The following is a 16,588-nucleotide window of genomic DNA, read 5'->3' as shown; positions in this document are numbered from 1 at the left end:
CTGTGGGAAGAGGAGAACAGCTTGATTAGATGGTGCAGATGATGATAATGTAGTAGTGATGAGTAGCCAAATGCATTCTAGAATTCAGTCTAATTCAAATTCATAATTAAAAAGATGTAATTTAAAAGATGGAAGTTAAGAGATGAAATGCAGCAGACTGCGTCTGTAGCAGACGCCTGCATGTGAATATATCCCCAGTTAAGGGCAATCAGGTGTGAATGCATATAATGCTCCATGCAGTTCATTATGGCCCCATATAATGCTCCATATACAAATGTGCCACATATAATGCCCCATGCAGTTCATTATGGCCCCATAGATGCTCCATATACAAATATGCCCCGTATAATGCTCCATGCAGTTCATTATGGCCCCATAGACGCTCCATATACAAATATGCCCCGTATAATGCTCCATGCAGTTCTTTATGGCCCCATAAGATGCTCCATATACAAATATGCCCCATATAATGCTCCATACAGTTCAGTATGGCCCCATAGATGCTCCATATAACAATGTGCCACATATAATGCTGCTGCTGCAATAATAAAAAAAAAAGACATACTCACCTCTCGTTGCTGCCTGCTGCTCCTCAGCGTCCTGTCTCTCCGCACTGACTGTTCAGGCAGAGGGCGGTGTGCACACTAATACGGCATCGCGCCCTCTGACCTGAACAGTCATTGCAGAGGACACGGAAGATGGAGCGGCGCCGACTCTGGAACGAGGGACAGGTGAATATGAAATACTCACTTGCTCCTGGCGTGGTCCCTGCTTCTCCTGGACAGATGGCCTCCGGGCGTGGCAGCTTCTTCCTCTGTCAGCAGTCAGTGGTACCGCTCATTACAGGAATGAATATGCGGCTCCACCCCTATGGGAGTGGAGTCCATATTCATTACTTTAATGAGCGGTACTACGTGACCGCTGAACGGAGGAAGAAGGCGCCGGAGACCATGAGACATGCAGGCACCGCGTCAGGAACGCCAGGAGCAGGTGAGTATGTGACAGTCGTTGCTCCCCCCTGCCTTCCATGACTCGAGTATAAGCCAAGAGGGGCACTTTCAGCCCATTTTTTTTGGCTGAAAATCTCGGCTTATACTCGAGTATATACAGTAACTCACCACACAGCCATTAATGTCTAAACTGCTGGCAACAAAAGTAAGTACACCCCTAAGGTGTCATGTACCTCATTAGTGTTACAAGGTATCAGATGTGAATGGGTAAGCAGGTGTCTAAAGTTTGGTGTTATCACTTTCATACTGGTCACTGGAAATTCAACATGGCACCTCATGGCAAAGAACTCACTGAGGATCTGAAAAAAAGAATTCTTACTCTACATAAAGATGGCCTAGGCTATAAGATCGCCAACACCCTGAAACTGGGTTGCAGCACGGTGGCCAAGACAGGTTCCACTCAGAACAGGCCTTGTCATAGTCGACCACAGGGGTTGAGTGCGCGTGCTCAGCGTCGTATCCAGAGGTTGTTTTTTCAGAATAGATGTACGAGTGCTGCAGAGGTTACAGGGGTGTGGGGTCAGCTTGTCAGTGCTCAGACCATACATTGCACACTGCATCAAATTGGTCTGCATGGCTGTCATCCCAGAAGGAGGCCTCTTCTAAAGATAATGCACAAGAAAGTCCGCAAACAGTTTGCTGAAGACAAGCAGACTGAGGACATGGATTACTGGAACCCGCTCCTGTGGTCTGAGGAGACCAAGATAAACTTGTGGGTTAGATGGTGTCAAGTGAGTGTCAAGTAGGTGAGGACAAGTACAAAGACAAGTGTCCTGCCTACAGTCAAGCATGGTGGTGGCAGTGTCATGGTCACAGTGACATGAGTGCAACCAGCTCCAGGGAGCTACATTTCATTGAGGGAAACATGAATGCTAACATGTACTGAAGCAGAACATGATTCCCCTTCTTTTAGAAACTGGGCCGCAGGGCAGTATTCCAACATAACCCCCAAACACACCTCCAAGACGACCACTGCCTTTCTAAAGAAACTGAGGGTAAAGGTACTAAACTGGCCAAGCATGTCTCCTGACCTAAAGCCTGTTTGGCATCTGTGAAGCATCCTCAAACAGATGGTGGAGGAGCGCAAGGTATCTAACATCCACCACCGCTGTGATGTCCTCATGGAGGAGTGGAAGAGGATGCCAGTGGCAACCTGGGAAGGTCTAATTACCTCCATGCCCAAGAGAGAGAAGGCAGTGCTTGAAAATGTTTGCACACACAATATTTACACTTTGGTCACAATTTGGCTATTTCACTTAGGGGTGTACTCCCTTTTGTTGCCAACGGTTTAGAAATTTATAGCTGTGAGTTGTTTAGAGGGCACACCACATATTATAATAAATAATAATAATTATTATACCATTTAATTCCATGGTGCTGTACATTAGACGGGGTTACATCAAAATACAAATATCACAGTAAACTAACAATGACAGACTGATACAGAGGGGCGAGGGCCCTGCCCTTGCGGGCTTACATTCTACAGGATGGTGGGGAAGGAGACAGCAGGTCGGGGATTGCAGTAGCTCCAATCGTGTTGAGGTGGCCGTGTGGTCATTACAGGTTGTAAGCTTTCTTGAAGAGATGGGTTTACAGGTTTGTTTGGAAGGATCCAAATGTGGTTGGTAGTCGGACATGTTGGGGCACAGAATTCCAGATTATGGGGGATATTTGGGAGAAGTCTTGGAGGCGATAACATTTACACTGTTATACAAGCTGCACACTGACTACTTTACACTGTATCAAAGTGTCAGATCTTCAGTGATGTCCCATGAAAAGATATAATAAAATTTTTCCAAAAATGTTGAGGGGTATACTTTTTTTATATATTGTATGTGGGACCTCTGTCAAGAGCTTGGGAAGGGGCCCCCGATTGTGAGAAATTGCCGGGACCCAGATTTACCATATCTCTATAGCATGTCCTATGCATATGCCATAAATATGTGATATGGGACTACCCCTGAAAACTGATGCTGTGGATGCGAATCCTAACAGCTCTCCACAACATGGTGCAATTTGGCAAATAAGGCTATGGCCATGGAACTTAAGCCTAAAAAGTGGTCCCATCTGGAACCACATGGCCCCTCTTGTTCATTGAGTGTTACGGGGCTGTGTTTCAGGCTTTTGATAAAACTACCTTTTACCTATTTTCACATATAAATATACCACTACTGTTTTTCCAATAGGTTCCTCTGAGCTCTGTACTGCAAGAGTTTGATGAAATTCAGAAACTGCAGAAAACTGTCAACTATCTGACTGATAAAAAGGAATGGTGGGAAGGACGCACGGCTCTCGACAGCCGCATGAAGGTACACACTTCTGCTGTGGATTTATTTTTTTAAGTTGTGTAAACGATCTTTGGAAAAATGGTGAGTGTGAGAAATATGGGAGATATAATTTCACATGGGATTCTAAAACACCCCTGTATGAGAACACCCAGCTCAGTGTGGGGGTGGGGGGGGGGGGTCAAGCCTCAAAAGGCTGAGACTGACAAATCTCACACCTTCAGCTAGACAGCTCAGAGCAAGAAAAATGTTTGCTTGCAATAGTCATGCTGAAGCTACCAAGGAACATTCTAGAAACATAATTAGAGATGCCATATGTCCTAGCCGTACATCATGTACTGTACATTATCGAGATCCCTGAAGCAGACCGAATGCCTCCCACGGTCTTGATTCATTCTAACATACCAGGGGGAGGGGAGATAAGTAGAATGGCTAATGGGAACCAAATAGCAAAGATGTGTTTAGTCTCAACGCGTAGCAGGGACCTGGCTGGATCCGATGGTGCTAAAACCGCCTCCCTAGGACCGTCCATTAAAGAAACGACTCCTCTTAAGTTATGGAGGTTTTTAGCTGCTACAGGCAAGGGGTGGGGATTTAGGTTCAGCCCAGAGAGTAATGACCCAAAGTGGATAAAGGCTAGTGTAAGACCATGTGGTCTGTTATGCATACGGTGCACTTCAAAAGGGGGGGTCATGTTGAGTAACGTGCTGTGAAGGACCGAGGAGACAGCTGGCAGCCCAAGCCCCTGCGGCCCAGCACACAACTGGTCGGACATCAACCTGATAATTGACATGATCCATCTGCTTATCTTTTGTCCTACCACCATTGTATTTGCACATCTGACCATTGTATATGTATAACTGTCCTGTGTATAGTGTCTTGTCTAGTGTTCCCTTAAGGTGATTAAATACATAATTTAATCTTGGGCTGCTCTTTTATCTCAATCCACATGTCTGTTTCCATGTTACCAGGGCTGGTTTCTGGCCCGATATAATGCTGTTAAGAGACCGGGCTTATATCCAACAAGGAACTGGTGGCAGTCCTACCGGGCTGACAGTGCTCCTTCACTGGTGCTATTGAAAAGGGCCTCTCAGCCTGTGAGAAAGTGTGGTGCCACATCAGTGACTGTGTGGGTCACAGCCTTCCTGGGCCTGTGTGGACAGGGGGCGTCTGGCCAAAACTGTACCAAGCTGACATCCCCAAGGGGTGCGGAACGTCGCGTTGGTGAAAGTTGGGAGTCCGCATTACGTGATTTGTTTGACATAATGGTTACTTCAGGCGGCGTGGCAAGGTGCGGGATCATCATTGTTCTCTGGTTTTAATTGCTTCCATTGTAGCACCGCAGTCTGTGATTGCAGCTAGACGCACTTCATTCTTAATATTGTTTAGTCTTTTGGTGAATGTCTTGTCTCCGTTGAGATCCCTGTGCTGAGGGTAATGTTCTTATGTTCACACTGCTTTTCCATGTAGGCTTTAATACAGTCACTAGATGATCATGTGCTCGGATGTTGGAAGAGTCTGCTGTCCCCACCATGCTCCATGGCAGCATTAGAAGATGAAGCTAAAGGACTCTCCAAGGCCCTCACCCTCTGTGGCTGGAGGAGACCAGAAACTGCACTTCTCAAGGTAACTATTTGTGAAAAGGTTATTGCTCATAACTTAGTTATGCATTATTCAGTGTTAGGGATCTGACCATTGAGCCTCTGGAACCTGTCTCTGTGGCGCCTCTTTAGGGGGGCACATGTTTGATCTCTGCTCCCTTTATTGCCTATGGGACTGTCAGAAATGGCTGCTTTGCTTTCTTCATCCCTCCCATAAATGATGAATATAGCTGTGGTCAAGCACGTGCACAGTCACTATAGTCAAGACAAGACTGCAGAGCTGGGTTCCAGAGCTTGGGATTAAGGATCACTTGGGGTCTTGGCAGTCAGAGACCCCCAGTCATCAGTAAGTTATTCTCTATTCTAAAGTGAGGAGGTTACTTACTATCTTGGGCAGGGGTGGGCAATTAATTTTGCCATGGGGCCGCATGAGAAATTGGGATGGTTTTAGAGGGCCGGACTAATATACCGTATTTTCCGGCGTATAAGACGACTTTTTAACCCCCGAAAATCTTCTTAAAAGTCGGGGGTCGTCTTATACGCCGGGAATCGACTTGTACGCCGGTGTATATGGTGGGTGGGGAGGGGGAGTGATCCTGATGACGAGGGGGCGTCTCACAGGAAAGTGAGTAATCCCCATTACCTTATCCTAGCGGTGCAGCGTGGGGGTGTCAGTGCTGGGAGCGGCGGCGGCTGCTGTGTTCTGGTGCGGCGGCTCCTCTTCTGTGTGGGGCCTCTGTGCTGTGAGGTGGCGGCGGCAGCGGCGTATCTTTATCCAGTTGGGGCTCCTCCGGCATCTCCTTAGCCCTGGAGGCCCCGCCGCAACTCCATCGGTGCAATGTGGTGGCCTCCGGGAAAATGGCCGCTGCTCAGATTCAGATCTCGTGTCCCGAGATTTCGGGACGAGATCTGAATCTGAGCAGCGGCCATTTTCCCGGAGGCCACCGCATCGCACCTATTGAGCTGCCTCCGGGAAAATGGCCGCTGCATTGCACTCATGGAGTTGCGGCGGGGCCTCCAGGGCTAAGGAGATGCCGGAGGAGCCCCAACTGGATAAAGATATGCCGCCGCCACCGCCACCGCACAGCACAGAGGCCCCGCACAGCAGCCGCCGCACCAGAGCACAGCAGCCGCCGCACCAGAGCACAGCAGCCGCCGCCGCCACTCCCAGCACTGAGACCCCCACGCTGCACCGCTACGATAAGGTAATGGGGGATACTCACTTTCCTGTGAGACGCCCCCTCGTCATCAGGATCACTCCCCCCCCCCCCAAAAAGGCACATATTCACCGGCCCTATAAGACGACATAGGGTGTATAAGAAGACCCCCGACTTTTAAGAAGATTTTATATTTTAACTGGTAAAGTTGGGGGGTCGTCTTATACGCCCAGTCGTCTTATACGCCGGAAAATACGGTAATTAACTCATTTTTACCCAATACTATTGTACATTGTACATATGTCTGATTATTTTCTTGGTCAGAGCCGATTCAGGGAAAAAAAATAAAAAATTAAGTTCGGACAGATCTTCAGATCACGTTCGGCCTGCAGGTCAATGAGTCAGTGAAAAACATCAGACATGACACCTGAGTGTGGTCCCATTTCTATGAACTGACACAATGGAGAAGATGGAGACATTTCTGTCTCCATCTACTTATTTGAGAGAATCGAAGCACACTATGATCACACTCTGATCAGGTTGTGATTTGCATAATTGACCCAATTTTCCTGGATGAGAAAACATACGTGACAGAGCCTCAGCGGAGCACTGATTGGTGGAGAGCCCTTTGACACGACGCAGAGTTCTGATACTAGATCTGATGGGATGACCATAGGTGAAGGATGAGTGAAACCAATGGAAAATGTCTCAATGACAGCCACTTACTGTGGGAGACTGGCCGAGGTCAGATTGGATCCAGGGAATATAAACCAGAAGGATATATTTATGTCCAGTCTTATAAGGGCGACGGAGAATAAACATCCGTGAGATGTCAGCAGGAACAAGGACACTGCTACACGCCATTTACCTGCGCACCAAATATGTACTTTTCCTGCAAAGCAATGAATCACGTCTGACCCCCAAATCCTCTTGTAACCATTACTCAGCACTGCAGTGGTCTTCAATCATGTCTAATGCACTACTACTCCCAGCACACCCCACACATGCTGAGAGGAGTAGTTGTCACCACATGACACTGCATTCTATTATTCCAAAAAGAATGGACTCCCCGGCATGAGCCTACGGGGGGTGAGAAGCGTGCCCCAGTGGAGGAGGGGACCACAAAGGATGGGATAGCAGCGCGGCGGGAGCAGGGGGCGAACAAGGAGCTCTGCAAGTCCTGCTGCCACCATTGCAGGCGCCGACATCTGCTGCAGCGGGACCTGCACGGAATGTGGCCACATGTGACATCGGCGCCCGGGGAGGGGAGCCCGCACATAAGTCCTCTATTACCACACAGTGATGGCCCCCGTACACCCCCCACCCCACGTGTGAGCAGGAGCCTTACCGGAGCGGCTGCAGCGTGGCCCGGACTACACAGACAGGACACGGGCTCCTTCCCTTCACCCCATGCGATCCGCTGCTGCTGCCAGTACTACGGCTCCGGCTGCTGTGTCCTCCCCCGGAAGTGGAAGCTGAGCTCAGCCCCGCACTCATCCTCACACGCTGCAGCCTGGCGGGCACCGTGCATGCCGCACAGTGTCAGTGTGCCGCCTCCTCACACCCGCTAGCTGTGTGGTCACATGTGCTGCCTGCAGCTGTCTGCACACCGTGTCCGAGCACAGACTGCTAACCATGCTCAGCTGGCCGAGCGGTGTCGGGGGCGGCTGTCAGAAGTGACTGCTAGCTGGCGGGCCGTTTAAAATCATCAGGCGGGCCGGGCCGCATTTTGCCCAGGTCTGATCTTGGGGAAACCCCTTCAAAATCTTAAAATGGATTAACGGCTGTATCAAACTAAATATTGGGCATGGTCCCATTATTCCCCATTTAAATTTTGTTTCGATAACCGTGAAATGCATTAAGCATCTCATGAATTTCTGGAAAGGATATAAGACAGCAGTGTCGGAAAGCCGGTGGATGGTTTGTTTATTTATATATATATATTTTTTTTTTTCTGGCCTCAATTGTGTTATAATTTTAAATGGGTTTATAGTTATTACATTACAATGAAAAAGATTAGCAGGCCCCGGCCTTGTGGAGACATTGGTAATCTGTGGCTGCTGGACTAAAGCCCTGCGAGCCTCTTCCTACCCACGTGCATCCCCAGCCCTGCTTCCGATTAGGTAGTCCCAACGTTGTGACTTGTGCATGGCTTCTCACCAAGCCTACTAATCAGAAGAGGTGCCAGGGATGCCCACAGGTAAGTAGGAGGCTCGCAGGGCTCTGGTCCAAAGGCCAGACTACCAATGTGGCTGCTGGACCAAGCTTCTTTTGATTCTTAATCAGCTCTGCTGGTTGTATATAGAGCTAGCTTAGTGTAAAGGTACCTTCACACTCAGCAACTTTACAATGAGAACGACAGCGATCCGTGACGTTGCAGCGTCCTGGATAGCGATCTCGTTGTGTTTGACACGCAGCAGCGATCTGGATCCCGCTGTGATATCGCTGGTCGGAGCTAGAAGTCCAGAACTTTATTTCGTCGCTGATGACCCGCCGTCATCGCTGGATCGGTGTGTGTGACGCCGATCCAGCGATGTGTTCACTTGTAACCAGGGTAAATATCGGGTTACTAAGCGCAGGGCCGCGCTTAGTAACCCGATATTTACCCTGGTTACCATTGTAAAAGTTTAAAAAAAAACAAAAAAAAAAACAGTACATACTCACATTCTGATGTCTGTCACGTCCCCCAGCGTCCACAGGGTTAAAACTGCTGTCGGCAGGAGCGCTGCTAATGCTGCGCTGCTGCCGAGAGCTTCCCTGCACTGACTGTCAGCGCCGGCCGTAAAGCAGAGCACAGCGGTGACGTCACCGCTGTTACTGCCGGCACTGACACATTCAGTGCAGGGAAGCTCTCGGCAGCAGCGCGTGCATTAGCAACGCTCTTGCCGAAAGCAGTTTTAACCCTGTGGACGTCGGCGGGGGACGTGACAGACATCAGAATGTGAGTATGTAGTGTTTTTTTACTTTTACAATGGTAACCAGGGTAAATATCGGGTTACTAAGCGCGGCCCTGCACTTAGTAACCCGATATTTACCCTGGTTACCCGGGTGCTGCAGGGGGACTTCGGCATCGTTGAAGACAGTTTCAACGATGCCGAAGTCGTTCCCCTGATCGTTGGTCGCTGGAGAGAGCTGTCTGTGTGACAGCTCCCCAGCGACCACACAACGACTTACCAACGATCACGGCCAGGTCGTATCGCTGGTCATGATCGTTGGTAAGTCGTTTAGTGTAACGGTACCTTAAGAGAAGTTCTACAGCTATTGAAGCTTTGTCTGTCTTTGTTAATTTGTTGTGTTTGCTTTCAGAGAATGAGAATAGTCTTGTTTACCTTCAGAGGCTGCAAACCCCCTACGTGGCTCGTCCTTCCCTCTGCTGAGGTGTTCATGCTGTTGGTTCCTGTGTATAACAATGCTCTGTGAGCTATATACATCAGCAGTAACTGTCCCAAGCCCGGGCAGTGCAGATCACCGATGAGTGCCTAGCCTGAGTACAGTAGTATCCCCTCCTTTGCTGATGGCTGTACAAGTGTGTGACCACTGAATGTGCACAAGTGATCACTGACAGCAAACCATAGCGCCAAGTGTATTCAATAATTGTATATCTGTTCCTTTACACAGTAGTGAAGCCTTACTGACCCCTACAACGTACACACTGTTGAGGTACAATTGATGCTTTCTCATTACAGGCCATTTTAGGAGGAGGCCAAAACTTAACCCCACAGCACATCCGTTCCTTTGTCCAGGGATTTTGCACCTCAGGCCATGAACATGCGGAGGAGCTTCTTCAGAAAGCTGTGGACAGGCTGAAGTTGAAAATTCAACCTACTGTTGGCCATCTAGTTCTCATACTGGATAAGGTGAGCTGCGACACTTTCTTCAGTAGAGCAATCTTTAGGACCGGCTCCCTTCCACTGTGGCTATAGAAGGCTAGGTTCACATGGGTTAGGTGCATGTTTTGTTTTTTTTTCTAGTAAAATTAAGAAAATTGGCTGAAATCTGGGGCCTTCTGACTCCATTGATTTGTCACGTGACATGTTGGTCCCCGGCACATGTTCCTGTTTTGTATCCATTATTGAATAAGGGGATTGATATCACAGATGTGGACCCAGCCCGAGTATGTCTAGAACCAGCCACCCTGCTCCCCTACCCCTAAAGGAAAAAAACATAAATACCCTGTACAGACACAAAGTTTGTATTCACCTGACAACCAAGTTATCACCTGCACATAAAATAGGTGACTGCTTATTGATCGGTGGGACCCGCACCACTCGGAAGAATGAGGTAGCTTTCACACATCAGTATTTTTGAAGAGTATTTCATCGGTATGTATAGGCCAAAACCAGGAGAGTCTCCAAAACACAGAATGGGTGACAATCTTTCAATTAAAGTTTTTCTTTGTAAGTTTCACACAAATAAGAACTACTGAGGTGTGAACGAGCTTTCAGAATGTAGCACCAATGCACGTTTGATCACTGCTCCATCATTCTTATGGAGCTGCCCAGCTTTGCTCTGCTTTTTCCAGAAGCCCCATAGAGAATTAATGGACCAGGGGTCGTTAATCCAACCCGCTGATCTATTTTGTAACTGTTAACACAACTTGTTTTCACTGGGCATCTCCCTTTTTAAAGTGGTTGTCTGGCTTTGGGGTACAAGTCTGTGGTCACTCTACTTGACTGCAGACTTGCGAATCCTCACATCGTTCACTGTGTGCCGTGAGGATTCCCAAGCGCTGAGAGCAATATGCGCGTAACCGCAATTGTGCTATTTGCATACATGTGGTCACATGCTGACTAGATGGCCGCGGCCTCAATGCATGTGTATTGAGCAAGGCCAGACAAAGTCTAGTCGGAATGTGGCCAGAAGTATGCAAATCAGTTTTGTGGTCACATGCTCCTGGCGCCGCCACTGGAGAATGCTCACAGTGTGCGATGTGAGGATTCGCAAGTCTGCAGTCACATAGTGATGGCATACTTGTAGCCTAAGTTCGGACGACCCCTTTAATCAATAATCGCCTGCTCACCTACAGCCACCACTAGTGAGCGCTTATTGCAAACTGTTCCAGCAAGGAACTCAATAGGAACAATCTGCCCTGAGCTAGGCTCCCTGCAGTGACCACCACATGAGTTGGAGGTCAATCTGTGTATGCAACACTACCATTTATAGTATATAATAATAAAAAAAAAAAACCCTGATGACATATTGATATTATTGTGAATCTTATGTAAAATAATTGGGCATAAAGTCAAATCTATTTCTTACTTTGCAACTAAATGGTAGATCATCACTGCGCTTCCCCTCTTTGTCTAACCCTCCGACAGCACCTTCAGAAGCTGCCTTGGGAAAGCATGCCGTGCCTGTTGACCAGATCAGTGACTCGCCTCCCATCTCTGCATTTTCTCCTGAACTATGGCTTGCTAAAAAAGGTACATTGCTGCTGCTCTTTCTTGTTTAGATTTTATTAGGATTTTAAAAATGGAAATCTGGCGGAGCCCCCTAGTGTCGCTCACATTGGCAGCACTTTGGGAACACCATGTCCTCAGCCTGCCCCCAGACACTCCTCATATTATTGCTAGAACATATTTGTGGCTCCTATAAAATAGACGTTGGCATCGTTGTCCTCTGATGGTGGTGTGTTTTGGTCTGGCGTCTTTGCTTCTGTTTAGCCATCTTTGTTCTTCCTGCAGCACCAGCCGCACAGCACCCTGGTTCGTGGGGTCGATCCTAAGAAAACCTTCTATGTCCTCAATCCTCACTCCAACCTACCTGGCACAGAGGACTGCTTCAGGGATTGGTTCAAGAAGTAAGTTTTTGGTTTTTTGTTTTTTTTTACTGTTCCACCACATTCACTAATTTACCACAAATGTCTATATAAATCCTGCTCGTTGTAGACAGAAGTCTGCCGGATTCATTTACCATTTCTTCTGCAATCCTTTTCAGCTCAGTCTAGTTTGTTACAAACATCCATTCCACTCAATCTGTTTAGGCTTTAACCCCTTAGCCCTTCACCCCCCTCACCCCACCCCCCCAAACTTGTCTTCACCTTCATGACCAGGCCAAATTTTACAATTCTGACCACTGTCACTTTGTGGTAACAACGGTGTGTCTTTTTTTTTTTTTTTTTTGTGTGTGGGCCATATTGTACTTCATGATGGTGGTTAAAATGTCTTTGATATTACTTGTCATTTGTGAAAATATCAAATCTGGAGACAATTTAGCAATGAGTAAACTGTTATATCCTTGAACCAGTTAGTCATGCTGTACAAAATAATTAATAAATAACATAGACTCCCTTTAAAGTGGTAAATCGGCACATTTTTGCTACCTCCTCTGAGGGCAGCCGGATGTAATCAAGAAGCTGAATCCAACATTGTATCACTTAGATTACTGGGTGCAGCCCTTTATAGATCTAATACAGCAGAGCTGAGAAAGCTGCCCCCGCCCACAAGGCTCTCCATATACAGTGTCTATAGACAGTGAGCTGCTTATCACAGGAGGGGGCGTGTAGGACTATCATGCACTGCTGCTGTGTCCAGCAAGAAGCTCCTGGTGCGAAAACAATCATTACAACCAAACAAAACCACTGAGCTTGATAAGAGAGGCATTGCTGAAATCTGTGTTTTAAACCCTACAGCATGCTGTCTTCAGATTACATAGCAAAAACCTGCTGACAGATTCCCTTTAAGGTATATATTACAGCAACATCCCTCAGTAACCTTGTGAATTGTTTTTATAGTGAGCCTGGATGGAAAGGAGTGATCAGATCTACTCCAAAGTCTGAGGAGCTCCAGTCTGCCCTGACTAATCAGGATCTCTATATGTGAGTATATGATGTAGAACTTGTGATCCTGATGAGACCAGACAAGCCCATGACTAATGTGTCCTCTGTACAGTTACGTGGGACATGGCGCAGGCGTACACTTCTTGGACGCTCAGACACTGCAGCGATTGGATTGTAATGCGGTGGTGTTGCTGTTTGGATGTAGCAGTGCTGCCTTAGCGGTACGAGGAGACCTGGAAGGGACTGGCATAGTCTTGAAGTACTTGATGGCTGGATGGTAAGGGTTCAGTCCATTATATTCTATAGATATATGGGTATAGGTAGCTATATGGGTATAGATATATTATATTTACACTGTATGAAGTTGTGATATACTGCCAAAGATTATTCCAATGTGTGGTAAGTTGTGTTTTGCATAGTGGCTACACTTCAATCGGTATTCGACCAAAATATGGGGGTCATTTCAGGGTTTTCCACCTTTTTATGGCACTGTTTTCATGATTGAATGTATTTTTGTCTTTTGTAATTTGGTTTCCTTATAAATGTCGCACGGTTGGCCTTCTATAGCCTCTCTACTGCATGGTCTATTGCTGGCTGCAGAATGGTTAAACTGAGAATCGGTTAGTGAGCTCATTCTACCGGTCAGATAGTTGAAGTCTTTTTCTGAGCTTCTCTCAGCTGATTTATGACCACAGACCATGTCGAAGTTGAATATGCAGGGAAACACAGTCTCTAAAACCAAACTGTGCAATTCTTCTTTTTTTTTTTTTTTTAAATGGCAAAATTATCTATTCATTCACCTCTGGGACACCAACAATCCCAAGAAAGAGCAAAAAAAAAAAGTCAGCTCGTCCATATGAAGGCCCGAAGACCAGCGGTGCCGCAGGGGAAACAGAGTCGAAAAGGAATGGATTCCAGCGTCACGTATTTTTATCAAAGATCCTAAAATGACCTCCCCCTTGTAGGGAAATCTCGTTTTCAGACTTACAATAACTAAATAAATGTGAAAGTCTGAAACGCGTCTGCCAGATATCCCTACACGGATGTGAATTTAAATGCTTTCATAAAAAATATTTTTAGCTGAAGATCCTGACACTGGAATCCATGAACTTTCAATCCCAAGAATGAGGCTGCGAAATGCCCCATTAGATTTGTCTGTTGGACTGTCAGACGGCAGAGCAGCGTTCACAAGCGCGGCCTCCATTTTAGCAGGGCATATTGAGACCCATTCTCCGGATCTGTGGGACCCCCAGCGATCGGTGGGTGATTAAGGATTCTTCACACCTTAACAAGTTTACTGTTCTGAACAGACTTATTTTATATTTCACTGTTCAAGGGGATTTTACAAGAGATCTTCCCTTTTTGGTGGGTGTGAATTTAACTGTGGGACCTCCATAGTCTTCAGACTGAAGGGTGCTGAAGTCGTGGCATGTCTTGGGGGATATGCCAGATAAATCCTTTTGAAGGGAACAGAACGCTACAAATTACATAGAAACAAATAAAGAACGTTGCCTACAGGATTCTGAAAGAAATGGCTGTGTAGAAACGGGGCCAAGAATGTCTGTCCTCCTGGTACCCCTCATTCTTCAGCTAGAGGATGGGACCTGACTAAGGGTGACCGCATCTTAAAATGGTGATAAGTTAATTACACATCACCCCAATACTGGTAATATGAGAACATAATCTTTAGCCGACCTTTTACTGCTTTGTGCCCCCCCAACTCTTGCCAGTGGTCTCTGGTGTAAACTGCCTGCAGACGTCATCACCTGTTTACCTTACGTGACCGCTGCAGTCAGTTGTTTCCCTCATTCTCGTGCTGTATACCCCTTGAGGCCAGTGACTGGCTGCAGTGCTCATATGTGATTGGCTGCTGACAACCCGTATATATAAAGAGGGAAAGAAGAGGAGAGATTTGGGCTGCAGCCCTGGAACAGTAGGGACCATGTATCTAAAATCACCCCCCAAGCAGGAATACCACTGAGGTGCAGAACCTGCTAACATACCCAATCTTGAAGGCTTTTTTGGCGTTCTTCCCACATTGGGAGGTGACCGGTGCCTGGCGCCATCTCCACATGTACGATACCTGCTGATTGTCCACTTCACGGCAGGTTGTGGGTGACACAACGTCATTGGCGTCTCCCGATGGGGGAAGTGAGCAGCACTGAACAGCCTCATTATGTTCCCCTCACTTTAGGACTTGCAGATGGTGAACACATAGTAATATTTTGGGGAAAGGGACTCTGCTTAGAATGATTGTATATTCAGTTCTTATAATATTTATTTATTTATTTTTTATAACAGCCCTCTGGTTGTCGGGAACTTGTGGGACGTCACAGACCGGGAGATTGACCGCTACACGGTGGCTTTCTTGCAAGGCTGGTTGAAGGCCGGGCCTGGTGCTACAATTCTGAAATACTTGTACAAGTCTCGCCAGGCTCCCAAACTGAAGTACATGATTGGCGCAGCTCCCGTGGCGTATGGGTTACCAGTGGCCCTTCAGTGACGCCCACCGCTCCGTCGCTTACAATCAATTGCGTGTTTATTTAAATTCAGATATTTATTACTCTTTTTATGTATTGAAACATGTGGTTTCATTTTTAGAATTCAAAGTGTAACTGTGATTTTAAGTATTTTTGTTGTAGCCCCTTAAATGTGCTGTAGACGGGCAGGGTCCGCCTTCTGAGACCCTCACTGATCACATAATAGACTGCTCGGTGTTGTACAGACCTTAATAGAAAGTCTAGGGGTCTGTACACCGCTGTGCAGTGTTCGGGGTCCAGACCCTTGTTGATCTGCAGCATGTTCAACGGGCTACAATATATAAAAAAGATTTTAAATGACAGTTACGTAAAGATTATATTTCTAATGGATGAACATGTTCAGGGAAATTTATAAACTTGCATAATAAAGACATTCTTTTGTATTTACTTCTTATGCTTTGTTTTCATTTTCAGTATTCTGGACTCTGCATCTAGTCTAGCTTTGGATGATCAGATGGCTACAAAAAAATACAAAAATGATCCAGCTTGTAGTCATTTATACCATGCTAAGACTCACTATTGAGCCGGTGCACTTCTTATACAGCATCGGTATACTCAAGAGGTGTTTAGACTTTTGGGGGTCTCCGGCTCCAACCACCCACTCGTCAGCAGTACATAACGGCTCTTTATATGCTTCTGGGAAAAAAAAATATTAAAGGGTAGTTTTCAGTTAAAGGGATTGTCTGGACCTTTTCATAAGTCTTTAGTCACTCTGACTGCAAACTTCTGAATTACAGAATGTTCCATGCTGTTGAGATTCTGGGATATTGCTGGCAGGGGGGCAGGCGATCTGTGACCATAACTGCGATTTGCATATTTCTACCAAATTTTGATTAGATCTGCTCTGCTTCCCTCAGTTGACTTGTATAGAAAACCTCTAGTCAGAATATGGACGGACGTGTGCATATGGCATACATGTTGTCATGTGACTGCCCGCTCTCACCGGCCACACCAGAGGATCGTGTGTAATGTGCACGCAGTAAGGATTCAGAGTAACTGCAGTTAGACTGGACAACCGCATTAATGACAGCCAGTGTGCCGGCTTATGGCTGTGCTGTAGAATAATATCACATTGCTAGGAGCACCAAAGCCTCTGTGCTCTGGCTGTTCTAACTTACAGGCAGAAGATGAAGGAAATCTGTGATGGCCGATCTCGCCACTCACAGTAAGGCCGGCGTCACACTCAGCGTATGAAAATATTGTCCATTTTTTACGGC

General features: G+C 46.8%; 1 protein-coding gene across 2 annotated transcripts in view; it reads left to right on the top strand.

Annotated features, from left to right (window-relative positions):
* The window catches only part of ESPL1 (extra spindle pole bodies like 1, separase), a 65,993-nt gene extending 50,233 nt beyond the window's left edge, over window positions 1–15,760 (top strand). For both annotated transcript variants that reach the window (XM_077297999.1, XM_077297998.1), the window contains exons 24-31: window positions 3,197–3,319; window positions 4,766–4,921; window positions 9,740–9,910; window positions 11,372–11,476; window positions 11,738–11,853; window positions 12,787–12,870; window positions 12,944–13,108; window positions 15,133–15,760. In XM_077297999.1, the coding sequence (XP_077154114.1) occupies window positions 3,197–3,319; window positions 4,766–4,921; window positions 9,740–9,910; window positions 11,372–11,476; window positions 11,738–11,853; window positions 12,787–12,870; window positions 12,944–13,108; window positions 15,133–15,334 (1,122 nt within the window). In that variant the 3' untranslated portion in view covers window positions 15,335–15,760. The remainder of the gene's footprint in view (window positions 1–3,196; window positions 3,320–4,765; window positions 4,922–9,739; window positions 9,911–11,371; window positions 11,477–11,737; window positions 11,854–12,786; window positions 12,871–12,943; window positions 13,109–15,132) is intronic.
* Window positions 15,761–16,588: the final 828 nt, after the last annotated feature.

The sequence above is a fragment of the Ranitomeya variabilis genome, chromosome 3, assembly GCF_051348905.1.
Source record: "Ranitomeya variabilis isolate aRanVar5 chromosome 3, aRanVar5.hap1, whole genome shotgun sequence".
NCBI classification, from domain to species: Eukaryota; Metazoa; Chordata; class Amphibia; order Anura; family Dendrobatidae; genus Ranitomeya; species Ranitomeya variabilis.
Note: the sequence above shows the minus strand (reverse complement) of the source record. Positions and strands in the feature narration are given on the sequence as shown.